Source organism: Misgurnus anguillicaudatus, chromosome 12, assembly GCF_027580225.2.
Source record: "Misgurnus anguillicaudatus chromosome 12, ASM2758022v2, whole genome shotgun sequence".
NCBI classification, from domain to species: Eukaryota; Metazoa; Chordata; class Actinopteri; order Cypriniformes; family Cobitidae; genus Misgurnus; species Misgurnus anguillicaudatus.
The window spans coordinates 9,573,776-9,592,754 of record NC_073348.2 but is presented as its reverse complement, the minus strand read 5'-3'; the positions used below and the strand labels follow the sequence as shown (position 1 = coordinate 9,592,754).

The 18,979-nt window shown below is 37.6% G+C and overlaps 1 protein-coding gene across 7 annotated transcripts in view; it reads left to right on the top strand.

Annotated features, from left to right (window-relative positions):
• The window catches only part of LOC129445841 (NLR family CARD domain-containing protein 3), a 58,463-nt gene that overhangs the window by 19,965 nt on the left and 19,519 nt on the right, over positions 1-18,979 (top strand). For 6 of the 7 annotated variants that reach the window (XM_073873888.1, XM_073873886.1, XM_073873885.1 and 3 more), the window contains exons 5-7: positions 8,260-8,464; positions 8,553-10,311; positions 16,461-16,634. In XM_073873888.1, the coding sequence (XP_073729989.1) occupies positions 8,260-8,464; positions 8,553-10,311; positions 16,461-16,634 (2,138 nt within the window). The remainder of the gene's footprint in view (positions 1-8,259; positions 8,465-8,552; positions 10,312-16,460; positions 16,635-18,979) is intronic. The other variant, XM_073873887.1, reaches the window with a different exon arrangement.

The window sequence follows — 18,979 nt, the reverse complement described above, 5'->3', positions numbered from 1 at the left end:
CATTTGTTCAAAATTCCAGCTGGTTTTGATAGACCACACTTGTGAGTTATTGACCACAGCAAACATATATCTCTTTCTAAAACATTAGCTTTTAAAATTAAGTTTTTCTGAAAATGGCCCCTGCTCTTCCCTATTTATGTTAAGTGAAGTCAAGAAAGACTCATATATATATATATATATATTTAGTTTTTTAAAACACAACAGTTCAACTTAAAATGTCAGGAGATACATTGTTGACATTACTGTTAAAAATGCACTCCCAATAAGGTGAGTGTTGGCAAAACTGGTTGTCATTTTTAATGTTGAGGCAGTGGGGGTGTTGGCAGCTACTGGAATGTAACTAACAAAGTAACTTGTAATCTAACTTAGTTACTTTTAAAATCAAGTAATCTGTAAAGTAACTTAGTTACTTTTTAAAGGAGTAATCAGTAATCAGTAATCAGATTACTTTTTCAAAGTAACTGTGGCATCACTGATGAGCAGAGACATCCATATGCATAACTTGTGCCTCCTGCAGTCAATGGATACGCAATCCACAACCCAATCTCTCCATTCCTTGTTGTTTCATCCGATTGCATCAAAACATGACATCTAAATCCTTATTTACTTGCGTATGTGTGTCAGTATCTCCAGACGCGAGTGTTTTCTTTGTTCTTCCGTCAAACATTTCACGCGAGGGGAACACACATAAACAAACAGACGAGTCAGGAAACTCTACGCGGTTTTTGGTATTCTTATAAAATACGCGACTGCAAACAGTACAATCCTTATTTAGTTGCGTCTAAGCGTATATCTCCGCACAGCACGTTTATTAAACACAGGATCACTCGCATGTGCACACATAAGTTACTGCTGTCATGAGCAACACGTGAGGTAATGGCGGCGGCTGTAAACAATTGAGCAAGTTTATCATGCAAGTTTATCATGCTTGTCCCTTGTTGTGTTTCTACTATAATGATTACAAAAACACAAATAAGAGTCCAAACAACGATAGGCAGTTGTTCTTTTGAGCTTTTTACTGCACACAAACCCTGTGTTCACTTTACCATGATTAGGCTGCTATGGTTTTTAAAAGGTAACTTACACTTATAAAAGGTTTTTAAAAGGTAACTAATATATATATATATATATATATATATATATATATATATATATATATATATATATATATATATATATATATATATATATATATATATATATATATATAAAATGTGTGTGTATTTACATTTAAATTGAAAAGTAAACAATATCATGGTTTTACTACAGAGAAAGTTACATTCCTGTTGAACATCCCCACAAGGCACATTATGTGGCTCATTATGCAACCCTTTTGTCTCTCAGCTGTCAATCACTGATTATTCAGGAGCTTTCCCGCCTCCACGCATACAGCCTTTCCCAAGCAAAAGTATCTTAGAAATTGTAAATCAATATCTTGCTTTATGTGAATGAGTAGCCCGAATGATTTTCACATCATTTTGAAGAAAAAACTCTAGACTACTAGATCCTGTTTTGGAAAGTCTTGGGAAAACATGTTTAGAATTAGTTTTGTGGACTTATATCAGTGACTTAAAATTTTTGCTTTTTCAAAAACCACGCATAAACATTTTTCTCTCAAAAATACAAACATGTACATACATGTTGATTATATGATATTGTAGCCTAGTTTGTGCTGAACGCAGTGTTGTGAGACTTTTGCCATTAATATGTTTTTAAGCAACTGAAAAAAGCACAAATGTCAGTGTATGTCAAAACTTCCCCAGGGCCCTAAAAACCCCTTAGACCCCAGAGGGTTAAAGTTAAAAAAATTCTTCTGACTGAAATTTTTTTCAGGCCAAGTCATATTCCTTGTAAAAAGGCGAGACCAATAGCATTCTAAGTGGAGATGTTTTTTGCCATTAATGCCATATTAAAGTCTACTGTGGCATTTATAGGGTTGCCAACTGCTATGAAATACAGCAGCAGTGCGAGTATGTTTTTTATGAATAAACAGTGTTAACACTTAATTACAACATATGATAGGTTTATTAATAGTTTGTTCATTTACAGCTTTACTTTTAACACAGTCCTTTAATTGAACCATTACCTTTAATATCTGTCTAAAACAAAACACTTGTGACTCCTGCACTAAGGGTTAAAAACGTTATCCCGTCATGTTAATCTACTTGTTGTGACAAACTAAAAAAATGTATTCTGTAAGATGTAGTTTGCAGGGCATTTCAGAGTGTTTGAGGATACTTGCAAAGACGGGATTTTTGACGCATAACCTTATGTGTATTTAACTCATTCACCGCCAGCCTTTTTGAGAAAAGTTGCCCACCTGCATTTTTGTGATTTTAACAAAATTTTCACAAAATTCCTTGCAGGAAAAATTATTTCCATAAATATATAAACATACAAATTATATCAAATTAAAGAACACACACCCTCTGCTTTCAAACAAGCAATAAACAAACAAACAAACAAACAAAATGGGGAAAAAACTTTCATTATATATTTACTTTTTCTACTTAATTTAACCACTGAAATATGGATATTTCTCTTCAAAAATACAACATTTTGAGCAAAAAGATTAAAAAATTGCGTTTTTGTAAAGAAATTTATGTTAGAGATCAGACTCAGAATGACTATCAAACATAAAGAGAGTTAAAATAAAACGATATTTTTTTTAACTTCCGTTTTTGATAAATTCGTTTTGGCGCCATCTGGTGGATAAAAGCGGTATTACACTTTCACTTTGAAATTCGTCCAGAAAGGCATACTTATTAGTTAAATATGAACTCATAAATGACGAGATAACTCGTCAATGGCGGTGAATGAGTTAAGGACAATAAAGCGGCAAAAATACTCACAAGCTCAAAGAGAAGCGAATGCGCGACTTGCTTATTCCCCTCATACAGAAACAGCGCATTTAACACTGTTGTTATTGTTTCAATTTAAAATCACTTGTTTTTAAATGTGGATACATGTACAAACGTCAACATTTCTTGACCACGCGCACATGCAACTGCAAGAACTGACAGGTGGATGACATCAAAGTACTGCGAGAGCATTTCGGAAGCAGTCTCGTCTAATGAGTTCTCGGTTCGCTCTCACGGGATTTTGATGTCATCTGACTGCCTCTTAGTTCTTGTGGCGCCAAGTGAAGTTTACCCATGAGTTTAACAAATCGTTGTATCAGCCACTGGTTAGATCAGCGTAGCAGTCAAAAACGATCACGTACGAGACAAATCAATTACCCCCAAAATACAGGACACTACAACGTCACGTTTTGACCGACAAATTAGGCCACTGAAGTTGACCCTTCCAGTGCCTGCATAAACCTTCTGCCCTTAACATGAGCGGCGAAACCTGGGCTTACTGCAGAAGGGCGGTCACTACAAGTTCATTGACCCACGGTAGTGAACTAGGCAAACTAGGAAGCGAACCTGTCTGAACAGAGTAGGAATGCTGTGGAAGCCACCCCCTAAGGAGGTTACACTGGGTGGCATATAATATATTACAACCACTAGGTTCTCCATATAGAAGTCTGTAAAGATTCACATGGTTTGACAAAGAGGCAGAGCGTGCTCTGCTAAGGGAACACGTGGGCCAGTAGTATTAACCCCACAGACTATACACACATAAAAACCCTGGGTAGGGGACACAATGTGGGCGCCTATCCTACCACAGGTTTTTAGAGAATACGTTTAGTGAGAGGCTGATAGCCGATGCTCCGCAACATTGTCCGCTGAGGTGGTGGAGGAGCATCAAAACCTTTTTTTGTAACGTTTAAACACTTACAGTCTTCCATAAATGTGCAATCGTGTAGCACCAAAATGGAGCTACAAGCCAAAACACGAGCCAATCCCTGTTGTTCTTACCGGTTTGAGGAGAGAACCCGAAAGGAAACCGGCTCGATACGAACACTATAGAATCTTGTGAATATGTTAGGTGTCGCCCAGCCAGCAGCTCTTCTAATGCCCAAGACTTCTCATATAGTGAGCTCTCAAATTAAAGTGGAATTGTTAAGCAAAAATGATTGTGTCCACAATCCAATGGGACATACTTTGCTTAGTGACAGCTTTCCCTTTCCCCGTCACAGACAAACAGCTGATCTGAGGTCCTAAAGCTTTGAGTTTGATCCACATACAGACGTAGTGCGCGTACAGGACCCATGGATGGGTCTGCTTCCTCCAAACATAGTGCTTGCAGGTTCACCAACTGATCGTTTAAGGGAGTGATGGAAACCTTAGGTATGTAGCCGGGCCAGGGTCTCAGTGTTAAGCTGGATTCAGCAAGCCTGAACTGAAGGCACTTGTCGTCGACCAAAAATGCATGTAGGTCCCCTATACTTTTAATAGAGGCCAATGCGAGAAGAGTAAAAGTTTCATTGTTAGAAACTTGACATTTACAGACTGCAGAGGCTCAAAGGGAGCGTCCTGTAATGCTTTCAGCACCACGCACAGGTCCCAAGGAGGAATAGATGGAGGGTACGGAGGATTTAAGTCTCTGTGCACCTCTTAAAAACCTAATAACCCTAACCCTAAAATATAGTTCCTCTTTTAAATCCGCTTAGAAAAGCTCTACGTTTTATTTTGTACCACCAAACTTGCTCGTATAAATACTCGTCTTAAATAGGAAAAACGTTGATGTGTTTGGTCACTTCTAACTTTATCTCTAAATGGTACAATTGAATGTATGGGGCTAAGCTAAATGCTATCGAAGCGTCGCAGCGCGCTCCAGCGCTTACGTGCACGCACACAGATGATAGAGGGATGTTTCAACAATTCTTAGTTAAGGTAATAACATATTTTGGTATTGAAAATGAGTAGACTATTCCTTTAAATGTAGTACTGACACTACACTGACACAAAATAACTTTTATTTATATAAGGTCAACCCCCTCTTTTGAAAATCCCAAAAAAGTCATACCCAAACTAAAATTAGATACAGTTCATGAAGCCTTTGCACTAAAGGCATAAACTTAGCTTAGCACACCATCACAACACAACAAATATTGGGATTAAAACCATGTTTTGCCACAAACTAACTTTATAACAGAATTCGAGTGTTTTAAGTAACTATATGTGAGCTGATGTGGCTTTGGATCATAAAATGAAACTATAATACAAAGTTATTGTATTCTACAGTGCTAAAGGCTATGTTTATAAGTGTTACATTATAATAAATATACTGTATTGGTTATTAAAATACCCAACATGACTAAAAGAACACAGATAGACCATATATAATCCCAACTGAGTTTATTGTCTTCTTGTTTTAATCTGTCACATTATATTGCATTTTAACACAACTGAATGCTATTTTTACATATTATTTGTTGTGTTGTCTATAAAATAGTGACTAAACAGGACCTAGAAACGACCCACAACCCAGTAACTCCTTGTTTAATCCAATCAGCTCTTTCTTTAACTGCTGCTAAAAACCTCAACTCTTATCTGACGAAATCATCATACATTTACATTGAGGCTGTACTGATGTTGCTCTTCTCATCAGTGTTTGTTGTGTTATGAGCGCTTTTTTATTTTATATACGAGTGGTAGTTTTATTGTATATCGCGTATAGCGCAGACAATTCGTTGCAAATTCAGAAATATGAGAGAATACACAGTTGTTGTTACTACAGAACACGTGCACGTGCATGCTGCATCATAGGTAGGGAGAGAGCTCGGACACAGACTCACACCAGAACGGGTATTTGTGGTAATGCTAACCTTTTGTTAAGTCACTCTGATGAACTCGATCAGCCTTCTTCTCTATCAGTGACATCCGTGACTGTTGACGTTTACGCGAAAAAGAAAGTACACAGAGGAACGCGGAGTTAAAACTTTTTACTGTTATGTGAGAGAGGCGCATTGCATGCAACAAATGAGAGACGGAAGGGGGCGCGTGCTGTTGAGGCGCTGCACACAACAAGAGAGAGAGGAGGGAATTGCGCTGAGCGCTCACTACAATAAATAAATAAATAGTAAAATTAAAATGTAAATGGGAATCATGAAAAATCTATTTGTGGCGGCCAGTGTTGATTCTGTGGCGGCCCAGGTTCCAGTTGTGGGCCCCCCCACCCTGGGCCCGGGACAACAGACCTGTTTGTCCACCCCTCTCGGCGGGCGTGGGTGCACAGTTCGCATATGCCGGTGTAGGTTGTGCGTAGAACCGGTTTTATATGAGATTTTGTTTAGGCAAATTCTACACTGTGCTTTAACATTGTCTACATCATTAAAATGATTCCAAATGCTGCTGTGCTTTCGACTAATTTTCCTGCTTTTGTTTTGTTTTCAGTTGTTTTTTCTCTCCTGTCTCCTCTCCTCCGAGTTTGTGTGAGCTTGACGGCTCAGCCCCTCCCTCATGCCGTATAATTGGTTGACACCTCGTGTATGATTGACAGGAATAGAGTGTGAGGCTGATCAGACCTTAGAGCCGGCTCATTCGCGAACGACCCATCACTTACCAAAATCCCACCATTGCTGTACATTTTGAAAAGTATCTTTAAAGTTTTTAATTATTTTCAGAAAAAACTAAAACATCTTTAAAATCCTTCCTTATTGCACAACAGATATGTATTAAAATACCAGTAAGCACTTTGTGGTTTGATCTGATTCAAAAATAAAGAAACTAAAACCATATGATGATCCAAAAAACACAGGTATTATGGTACAACTTTTACAAATACTCAGTTGGTGTTTAAAATGATCTACAGTAATCTTTCAAGGGAAAGAACATTGTCATGAGTGTGAGCCCATGTGTATTGCCTCTACCCATCATAAAAAAATCTTCAGATGTCACACAAATAATTCACACTTAGTGAGACATACTTGTGAAGGCATATAAGGCTCATAATTATATAAAATTATATCTTTGGTCTTATTAACAAATAATAAAGATAAAATTAAGGTAATTTAATACTCTCATTCAAATCCAGGTTCAGTTTCCGTACTATTTTCTTCAATCTAGACTCCTCTTTATTAGAAAAACAGCCTTTAGCCATGAAAGCCTTACTTTTCTTTACAAACTGCTCAATGTCTAGAATGTAATCACACCCCACGACTCCACTTTTTTTCTTTGTAGTTTTAAGAACATCTTAATGTCCCGTATGTCATAATCACGCCTAGAAACCTCACTTTGTGACAAAGTACACTTGTACCAGAGACTTTAAACTCAAATTTCTTAGGCTGTCTGTAACCATTACCTTTTTCAGATACTTTCATTTTCAGTGGCACTTTAAAAGTATTCTGCTCCATACCACTTTCATGAGGTCCAAAACCCATCTCTCGATTTGCCTCTGCGTCTACTTCAACATCAAAACGGCATCCTCTGCAGGTTTGGCGCTTTAAACTTCAACGTGTGCATTTTCCGCTGTTTGATCCTCTTCAACTGAGGCTTCACCAGCCTCATCATTGTGTACCGCAGCTAGCTGTACCGTGACGTTAACTTAGCTGTACCGTGACGTTAACTGCGCCATCCGTGTCAGCTGAACAGATTTCCTCCTCCAGTTTGCTGGGGCAAGTCCGGACCAAATGTCCAACTTTCCCACAGGCAAAACACTTAATTTTATCCACACCACATAGTCAAAATCATCAAGACAGAAGTTCTGCATGAGGTCTAGGCTAGCGTCGTTGTTTATAATCATGAAGACTGAACATCTAAATGAAACAATGTTTTTTAGTATAGGGGAAACTCGACCAATTAGAATTTTCTTTATCGAGGCGACAAATTTTCCATAGCAAGTATAGTGGTTTTTGTTGGGTATATGACTGATCATATACTATATTAATATTATATTAGGCCTAAGGCCTGTTGTTTCTACACTACGCCATGAGAAAAGGTCAACATAACCGATAAACAAGAGGACGTCATTCTAGATTAGTTAAATTTTGTTTTCCCAGTTTCCTAATTAAAAGAGTCCAGGTGCGATCCTGCGACTATACCCCGATTGTTCTAGCCACGGTTATCTTGAGAAGCAAGGTCGAAACAACCGATAAACAAGATTACGTCATTTTAGATTAGAGAATTCGTCCAGCTGTACTTCGCTACATTAACAACATGTGTTGAACCAAATCAAAACTGGACCGCACTGTATCGTAATTGGGGAAAACGCATTGTATCGCATTGGTAGCTGCTTCATATGTATTTTTAATGTATTGTACCATAGGCTATGCATCGAGATGCGTATCACATCAACCTCAGTTATGAAGATGCATATCCCTAGTATGTGTGCATGCAGAATAAAACTCTGTGTTTGAACAATGATTTTTAGGAGCTTGAACACGAAATCATCTCTCTGATGAAGGAAGAGCTGAAGTTCTTCAAGAGACTACTGAGCTCAGATTGCCTAGCATGCTCTGAGAGAGAGGAGGAGGAGGAAGAAAATCAGATCAGAGTCAGAGAGGAGTTTTTGAAGATCACACTGCACGTCCTAAAGAAGATGAACCAGACAAACCTTGCTGATAAACTACTTACCAGTAAGAGAGTCATTAACTCATTCCTGTACATACTTTTATTTGGCATATTTCATGCATTCACATCCATTTCTCTTCATCTACACAACAGAACTTTTACCTTTGTGTGTGAAAAAACACAAATCCAGACTAAATGAGAAATTCCAGAGAATAAATGAAGGAATATCAAGTCACGGACGCTCAAGACTTGTGAATGAGATCTACACAGAGCTGTACATCGCAGAGGGAGGGAGTGAAGAACTCAATAATGAACATGAGGTGAGACAGATTGAGACAACATCCAGAAGATCAGAGACACAAGAAACACCAATCAAATGTAATGACATCTTTAAAGCTTTACCTGGACAAGACAAACACATCAGAACTGTGCTGACTAAAGGAGTTGCTGGAATTGGAAAAACCGTCTCTGTACAGAAGTTCATTCTGGACTGGAGTGAAGGAAAAGCAAATCAGGATCTTCACATCATATTTCCACTTCCATTCAGAGAACTGAATCTGATGAAGAACACAAATATTAGTCTGATGGATCTTCTTCATCAGTTCTTCATAGATACAAAAGAATTGAGATCAAGAGACTTTGATGTCTATAAAGTTGTGTTTATCTTTGATGGTCTGGATGAGTGTCGACTTCCTCTAGATTTCTCAAACAATCAGAGTTTGTTTGATGCAAGAGAAGAAGCTTCAGTGGATGTGCTGTTGACAAACCTCATCAAGGGGAATCTGCTTCCTTCTGCTCTGATCTGGATAACATCACGGCCTGCAGCAGTCAATCAGATTCCTCTTGACTGTGTCCACCAGATCACAGATGTACGAGGATTCAATGATCCTCAGAAGGAAAAGTATTTCATTAAGAGAATAAATGATGAGAGTTTGGCAAACAGAGTCTTTAAACACATCAAATCATCCAGGAGTTTGTACATCATGTGTCACATCCCAGTCTTCTGTTGGATTACAGCCACTGTTCTAGAGAGAATGTTGAGTGAATCAGAGAGTCAAGCAGGGATCCCCAAGACTCTCACTCAAATGTTCACACACTTCCTGATCTTTCAGACCAAACTGAAGAGTCAGAAGTATGATGGGAAATGTGAGGTAGATCTTCAACAGGTTAGAAAGAGTCTTCTGTCACTGGGAAAACTGGCTTTTCAACAGCTGGAGAAAGGGAATCTGATCTTTTATGAGGAGGATCTGAGAGATTGTGACATTGATGTCAGAGATGCTTCAGTGTACTCAGGAGTTTGTACTCAGATCTTCAGAGAGGAGTTTGGACTGAACCTGGGGAAGGTCTACAGCTTTGTGCATCTGACCATTCAGGAGTTTCTTGCTGCTTTATTTGTTTTTCTTTCATTTTCTCAACAAACACCAGGATTCTTCAGCATGAATAGATTTTCAGATTTGAAGAGTGAAGTGGACAAAGCCTTACAGAGTGAGAACGGACACCTGGACCTTTACCTCCGATTCCTTATGGGTCTCTCATTGGAGTCCAATCAGATGATCTTACGAGATCTACTGACACAGACAGGAAGAATATCTGACAGCAGACAGGAAATAGTTAAGTACATTAAGATGAAGATCAGAGAGAATCAATCTCCAGAGAAATCCATAAATCTGTTTCACTGTCTGAATGAACTGAATGATCAATCTCTAGTGAACGAGATACAAACATATCTAAACAGAAAAGATTACAGTCGCCTCTCTGGAGTCAGTCTTTCTCCCTCTCAGTGGTCGGCTCTGGTGTTTGTGTTACTGAACTCAGATCAGAAGCTGGATGAGTTTATACTGGAGAAATATAATCCATCAGATGAATGTCTTCAGAGGCTGCAGCCAGTGATCAAAGCATCCAGAAAAGCTGAGTGAGTCATTTAATCTTTAAACTAAATAATAGAGATGAGTTTATGAAGAGAGTTTGTATGTTAGATAATAAACAGTGTGTTGTTGTTGTTGTTGTTATGTTAGTGTAAGTTTGTAGGGCTGTCACTTTTCGTTCGAAAATCGATTGCACAATCGATCGGACCAACCAAAAAACGTTTAGAAAACGAAAATAGGCAATCGATTTTAACCAAATATGTACACTATTAATTTTAAAAGAATTAAACAGTTAAAAATATAGATGTAACAAAACTCACAAACAAGCAGAAAAAGAAAATAAAGAATTCCGAAAGTGCGGTAGGTGTGCGAAAGCTAGACAGAAAATACCCAGCAATTTTACGGACCTATAGTTTCCGCTTTCAATCGCTGCATCTAGTGTTTTGCAAAGAAAATGGAAGACAACGTCAATAAACCTGTGCAACACGAGACAGCGTCGAAATTGTGACCTTACAGGAGATGATGAGTTATGACAAGGAACCACCCTTGCGAGCTGACAGCGACCCGCTTTTGTGATGGAAGATTGGCAGTACGAAATACGCAGCTGGCAACGAAGTACCCGAGTTTCCCTGGGACATCAGAGCGGTCGGAGTGCGTCTTCTCAACAGATGGACATATAGTGAATGAAAAGCGCTCGGCTCTTGACCCCTAAAATGTTGATTGACTTGTTTTCCTGACCAATAATTTGTAATGGCCCTAGTCTTTTTGCGCATTTCATTATGCCTGCCTAGTGCCGCCTAAGTGTCGGTTACGTTTAATAAAAAAATACACAGCATGTTCTCAACTTCAAGTAAGTCTATTTAAAGTTTCATTTTTGAACAGTTGTTTGAAATGCATCGAATCATTATTTAAAATAATTTGTGAATTGCCTAAATCATAAAAGCAGCCGGTTGAACCTGCAGTAATATTTTTCATTTATGGCAGCAGTCCACTCTGCATATTTTTTAAGAGAATGTTGCACTACTGTTGCTGTTTTTTATTCTGCACGAAACTTAATGACAATAAATAAGAAATATTGCTGACTTGTGCGTTTCAGGCGCTCTCTTTACATTTGTCTGTTATGTGGCGTTAAATGGAAACGTCTTTTTTAGACATGAAAAATCGATTTTACAATCGATTCAATGAACACTTATATATTAAAAATCGAAAATGATTTTTTCACAAAAGTGACAGCCCTATAAGTTTGTGTAGTGTAATGTGTTTGTATATTTTGTACATCATGTGATAGTTATGAATCAGTGTTGTTCAGTGTTTGGTCATTGGTGAGGTGTTGATGTCTCAGTGTTTCTGTGTCTGAATGATGTTAATAGCTGTGAAATCAATGTACTGAAGCTGTGGTTCAATGAGAAGATGATCTCACATCTGTTTACAGGTAGAGTTGTTCCAATTCCGATACCAGTATCGAAAATGCGGACGATATCACAAAAAAATTCTGGCATCTGAATTGGCGAGTACTTGAACCCATGTACCGATCCTATACCACTTTCTTAATAAACCTAGTTATGCCCGTTATAGCTAACACTAAAGCTAACGCTGCAAAGCGAAACTCATTTCTTCTTCGCTGCTTTGAATGCAAACACCAGGAAGTTACTACACGCGTAGTCTCACGTAGCCAGACCTTCAATACTGAAGACGTCTTTTAGAGAGTCTATGCTGCTTTGCATATTTTTGATAATCCAATGTTTAGCTGATCATGATAACTGGTCATTATTATCCACGTTCAATGGAACGTCAGAGCTTTGTTTTCCAGGGACCGAAACTAATCACGACACTTGCGTCTCCTGGAAATCCGGTTTATTTCAACCAATCAAAAGACGACTTTAGACATTCTCACAGGGTTCCAGAAAAGTGTACGAACAACATCAGAAGTTCAGCCAACAGTTTGTGGGCGTGACGTCTGAGGCTGAGACTACTACACGCGTGACACAACCACTGTTTACTTAGAGAGGCGAAGAAATGAAAGCATGCAGCCGTATACCCGCTGTTTGTTAGTATTTAAGACTAATAAAACATCGACATGTCTCAACGGAATCCGCGCCCACAGATTTCTGCGGAGAACTTCCAATTTTCGATTGACAACAAGCACACATACATAGCCTCATGCGTTTGTGAATGGCATTAACAAGTGCATAAACCCTGCGCGTGCTGTTAGCTGTGATTGTTTTTAATAATAAAGAGCATGAACCGTTTGATATTTGAGATGAAATAAAACTTACCACTAAGTTTTACCGCAGATCTTACTTGTCTCTGTTGTCTATGTGACACGACAGTCAGCACTCTAGTGATGGGATTTATGGCTCTTTGAGGGGATTCGGATCTTGGCGATCCGTTCCTTTCAAAGAGACGTTCAAAAGAATATTTAGTCAGTTTTAAGAAGCCAGCTTGGGGGCATCTCAGTTTATCCTGGAAATAATCACTAGGAGGAATGATGAGGTGAGATTTGTAGTATAATAATTAAGTTCAGATATCACACACACACACACACACACACACACACACACACACACCAATATCAGAGTTTAAATTATTCTGAAATATTGATTATAACCTCATTTATCATGTGTGGACTATATTCCATAGGGTTACACTTAGTGTTTTTAAATGAGCTTTATTTTGCTTTTGTATTTAAAAACTAAATGCCTTTTGTTTAACAAAAAAATTGTTTCTGGACTTTTAAGTTTTAAATAGATTTTTTTGTTATATTATTCATATTCCATTTTTTTATCCTTATTTGTTGCACTGTTTTATACAGTTATATTCTAAAACTACAATACCCTTTCTGTTTTTGTGTTAGATTTGTGGCTCGTTTTCTCTCAGGAAAAATAAATATTACGGTCAAATGTTTTTCAGATAATAAAAATATTCTAGTTCACTGTATGTACAGTCTTGTTCAAAATAATAGCAGTACAATGTGACTAACCAGAATAATCAAGGTTTTTAGTATATTTTTTTTATTGCTACGTGGCAAACAAGTTACCAGTAGGTTCAGTAGATTCTCAGAAAACAAATGAGACCCAGCATTCATGATATGCACGCTCTTAAGGCTGTGCAATTGGGCAATTAGTTGAATTAGTTGAAAGGGGTGTGTTCAAAAAAATAGCAGTGTGGCATTCAATCACTGAGGTCATCAATTTTGTGAAGAAACGGGTGTGAGTCAGGTGGCCCCTATTTAAGGATGAAGCCAACACTTGTTGAACATGCATTTGAAAGCTGAGGAAAATGGGTTGTTCAAGACATTGTTCAGAAGAACAGCGTACTTTGATTAAAAAGTTGATTGGAGAGGGGAAAACCTATAAAGAGGTGCAAAAAATGATAGGCTGTTCAGCTAAAATGATCTCCAATGCCTTAAAATGGAGAGCAAAACCAGAGAGACGTGGAAGAAAACGGAAGACAACCATCAAAATGGATAGAAGAATAACCAGAATGGCAAAGACTCAGCCAATGATCACCTCCAGGATGATCAAAGACAGTCTGGAGTTACCTGGAAGTACTGTGACAGTTAGAAGACGTCTGTGTGAAGCTAATCTATTTTCAAGAATCCCCCGCAAAGTCCCTCTGTTAAAAAAAAAGCATGTCCAGAAGAGGTTACAATTTGCCAAAGAACACATCAACTGGCCTAAAGAGAAATGGAGGAACATTTTGTGGACTGATGAGAGTAAAATTGTTCTTTTTGGGTCCAAGGGCCACAGGCAGTTTGTGAGACGACCCCCAAACTCTGAATTCAAGCCACAGTACACAGTGAAGACAGTGAAGCATGGAGGTGCAAGCATCATGATATGGGCATGTTTCTCCTTCTATGGTGTTGGGCCTATTTATCGCATACCAGGGATCATGGATCAGTTTGCATATGTTAAAATACTTGAAGAGGTCATGTTGCCCTATGCTGAAAAGGACATGCCCTTGAAATGGTTGTTTCAACAAGACAATGACCCAAAACACACTAGCAAAGTCTTGGTTCCAAACCAACAAAATTAATGTTATGGAGTGGCCAGCCCAATCTCCAGACCTTAATCCAATTGAGAACTTGTGGGGTGATATCAAAAATGCTGTTTCTGAAGCAAAACCAAGAAATGTGAATGAATTGTGGAATGTTGTTAAAGAATCATGGAGTGGAATAACAGCTGAGAGGTGCCACAAGTTGGTTGACTCCATGCCACACAGATGTCAAGCAGTTTTAAAAAACTGTGGTCATACAACTAAATATTAGTTTAGTGATTCACAGGATTGCTAAATCCCAGAAAAAAAAATGTTTGTACAAAATAGTTTTGAGTTTGTACAGTCAAAGGTAGACACTGCTATTTTTTTGAACACACCCCTTTCAACTAATTGCCTAATTGCACAGCCTTAAGAGCGTGCATATCATGAATGCTGGGTCTTGTTTGTTTTCTGAGAATCTACTGAACCTACTGGTAACTTGTTTGCCACGTAGCAATTAAAAATAAACTAAAAACCTTGATTATTCTGGTTAGTCACATTGTACTGCTATTATTTTGAACAATACTGTATTTGTTCATGTTTTATACAGGAATAAGTCCGAAACACACTGTAAAACAGTTATATCCATTCATACAGGGCTAGTAGTATTTACAGCTGTATATAGACCCCTTTATTGCCCACGTCACTGTTACGTCACCGCTCTAGCTGGAGGCAAAAAATAAGTAGGAACTCATAGCCGGCGCGCTAAAAGTTTGAGTTTTTGACTTTAACATGTCATCTTGTTGTGTTTTTGGCTGCCGGATTAGAAGGAACAGCACTTTTGGTTCAAAAATAAAGTTTTACCGGATCCCGGCAGACATTTCTTCACAGAAATCAAGAATACAATTGTGGTTGAATGCAATATGGCGTACAGACTAGACGGAGACGATCAGAAATAATGCTCGTGTTTGCAGTGCACACTTCATATCAGGTAAAATAATCTATGCATATGTACTGTTGTGTTGGTTTTATCTAGTACAAATCAGCAAGTTTCTGTTTTATAGGTGAAAAGTTGGCAACCGCGCTATTGTTTAGCTTAAATGTTAAACAAACATACAGCGATAGATGTGTATGCCATCGTTTGAATAGTCTCTTAAAATAATCCACATTGCTAATCATAGTTAGCCCAGCGATAGGTTACATAAGACAAGCCTAGACAAAATTACCCAAACCACCTGAAAGTAATTCATATGTTGTCTAGGAAATATCTAAAACCTGGTTAAAATAGCAAGATTTAATTTACAAAAATACCTGTCACGGTCCTGCAGAATCAGTGACTGTACATATTCGGACACTTCCAAAACTGCTTCGGCATCCATGTTTAATAAATCCCTCCTAAAACGTGCTATCTTAAGCTTGTCAACATTGCCTCTGCGGCTCTTTTTGCCTCCAGCTAAAACCCCGCCCACACAAATACGTCACAATGTTTACCAACTGTAAAAGGGTCTATTATACAGATACACACCCAGGTATCGGATTGGTACTCGGTAATCGGGAAGAGACAAATGGTAATGGAACATCTCTATTTACAGGTTTAGATAAGGAGCTGTTTTGTGATTCAGAGCTGAAGTTTTAAACACTTTTCATGACAAAACACTGAACACCTGTGAGAGACACAGTTTAGGACCAATTTAATATAGTTTATAACATTATATTATAAAGACAACAGTATGTGATGATGTTATCAGGGGAAAATTTTATTTTGGCCTGAAAACTAAAACATCCGAAGGTAGAAAATATTTGAATATGCAAGAAATCTTTACAGACCTTGTGCCAGACCTACTAAACAGGGCAAATTAGCGTGGGAGCAAAAAAGTGCTGAGGAGGTGGTAATATTTGCGGGTTATTTACTAAAAAGACACAAATAAAATAACACAGGCGCAACATCTGATTTCCATAATGACCAACACAATCTACTAAAAGCTGCGCAAATTAGTCAGAATAAGCAGAGCAAATGATGTGCTGTTGATCTAATAATACCTGATACACTTGAGTTCAGCACCACTGACATCTCAGCTGAAAATACAGGGTGTGAAATCCCAGCTAACAAAGCCAAAGAACAAAAAAATCAAGGTTTACAAGAGGTTTTCTTTGTATCTGACTGTGAGTGATAGTAAAAGTTGTAGTTTAACACACTGTTATCTTGTTATTTTTCTCTCAGTCTGATGAACTGTAATCTGACAGAGAAAAGTTGTTCATCATTGAGTTCCGTTCTCAGCTCAAACTCCTCAAGTCTGACAGAACTGAACTTGAGCGCAAACAAACTGCAGGATTCAGGAGTGAAGCTTCTCTCTGATGGACTGAAGAATACAAACTGTAAACTGAAGATATTACAGTAAGAAAATCCTTAAACCAATAAGATTAAACTTGTGTGTGTTTCTATCATCTCATCATTTTTTTCTGTCTCATAACACAGCATCACTACATCTAATCCTAAACATTGCATACATGCATGATGAAAATCATCAACAGACAAAAGACACAAATATTTATTTATTCAAAATAAATATATTTATATTTTATTATTAAACAGATGAATAAATGTTGTTTTTAGTGCTTAACTTCAAAGAGGAAACCAATTTACAGTGAGGAACGAACCGGGAAACCCAACAGACTGCTTGATTGGTGTTGTTAACATTTATAATCACATAAATATACAGTGGATATAAAAAGTCTACACACCCCTGCTAAAATTGCAGGTTTTTGTTTTTTGAAAAATGAAAGCAAGATGAAACATTTTGGAACCTGTTCCAACTTATTTCCGTACTTCCAACCTAAATATTAAAGTGAATAACAATAACAACAATTTTGTGGTGAAAAAATGGCAAGTAAAGTTGTACAATAAGTTACCAGGTTGCATAAGTGTGCACACCCTTAAACTAAAACTTAGTCTAAGCACCTTTAGATTTTATCACAGCATTTGATCTTAATGGGTATGTGTCAATCAATTTCACACATCTTGAATTTCCAATATTTTGCCATTTCTCCTTGCAAAAGCATTCTAACTCTGTCAAATTGATTGGGTGTCTCCTGTGCACAGCCCTCTTCAGATCCCCCCATAGATGTTGGATAAGATTTAGATACGGACTCTGGCTGGCCATTCCAAAACCTTGATCTTGTTTTGGTGAAGTAATTCCTTTGTTGATTAGAGGTGTGCTTTGTGTCATTGACATGCTGTTAGGTGAAATTTCTCTTCATCTTAAGTGTTTTGGCCCAAAATTGACGGGTATTTGGAGCTATTCATTATTCCATCCACCCTGATTAAAACCCCAGTTACAGCTGAAGAAAAGCAGCCACAAAGTATAATACTGTCACGTTTATGCTTTACTGTGGGCATGATGTTCATTTGGTGATGTGATGTGGGTTTTATTGAACCAAATATATATTTTGGCAGAACAGCCCAAGTTCAACTTTGGTCTCAATGGACTATAATACATTATTCCACATGGATTTGGGATCTAGAAATATTTGTTTTTACAAACTTTAGATGGACTTATATAATGCTAATAGCCCAAACATGAAGGATTCAGGAGATTTTTGTCACATATAGGGAGCAACCAGTACTTGCCAGATATTGTTACAAATCTTTTAATATTGATTAATGTTTTTACAGTACTCCATGATATATTCAGTGTCATGGAAATGTTTTGTAATCATCTGTTTATTGATACATTACAACAATGGGTTCCTGTACCCGCTGAGTAAGCTCTATACCAGTTATTCTCAAAGTGTGGTCCGCGGAGCACTAGTGGTCCGCCAAACCCCCCCAGTGGTCTGCAAAAAGATGACCTAAACTAGGCAAGTGTTTATACAATCGTCACTTATTTAAGTAGATTTTTAATGCACTTGCGAAACTGTGATATCAGTTCTTGCCTTTCTGTTTTAATAACGTAAAAATGGATTACAACCATAGACTCCATATACCCACCACCTCAGTTTTAAACTAATGGCTCTTTGGAATGACATTAAGTGGGACCTAGGCTGTTATAATATGTTTAATTGCATTTTGTTTACACATGTGCAGTTTGTTGTTCATATTAAGCTGCAACTCATTTCACATTTAATTTTTCAAATGAAATAAAATTCATATAATCATTTCTGAACATATTGCATTTGTTTTTAAAAAAATAGTTTTTGACTTGAAACAGTTGCATATTAAACTTAAACTTAGCTTATCCTTCCTATTTTGTTGTTTTTTGGGGGCGTGTTAGAGTGGGATTCTATTAGGTGGTCCTCAGAAAAAAATTGGAAGATAAAGTGGTCCTTGGGCTGAAAAAGTTTGAGAAACACTGCTCTATACAGCCAATGGCTTTTTTTTTTTAGTTGGATGATACTCAGAAAAAATCCCCTAGGACCAGTCACACCTCATTAATGGTTAAAAAGTCATTTTAATTGATGACAGGTATGTACTAATTCATATTTACCTTAAGTCTAAATATGATGGGTTGCTTCTGAACACTGCCACAATCACTATTGTAAAAGGGTGTGCAATCAGGTTATTGTACATTTTTTTATTTTATCATGTAAATTGTTCTTATTGTTGATCACTTTGATAGATGGGTTGCAATTTCACAGTAAAGATGGAACAGGTTCGGACATGATTCATCTTGGTTTCATTTTACAAATCACTTCAATTCAATTCAATTTTATTTATATAGCGCTTTTCACAATACTCAATTG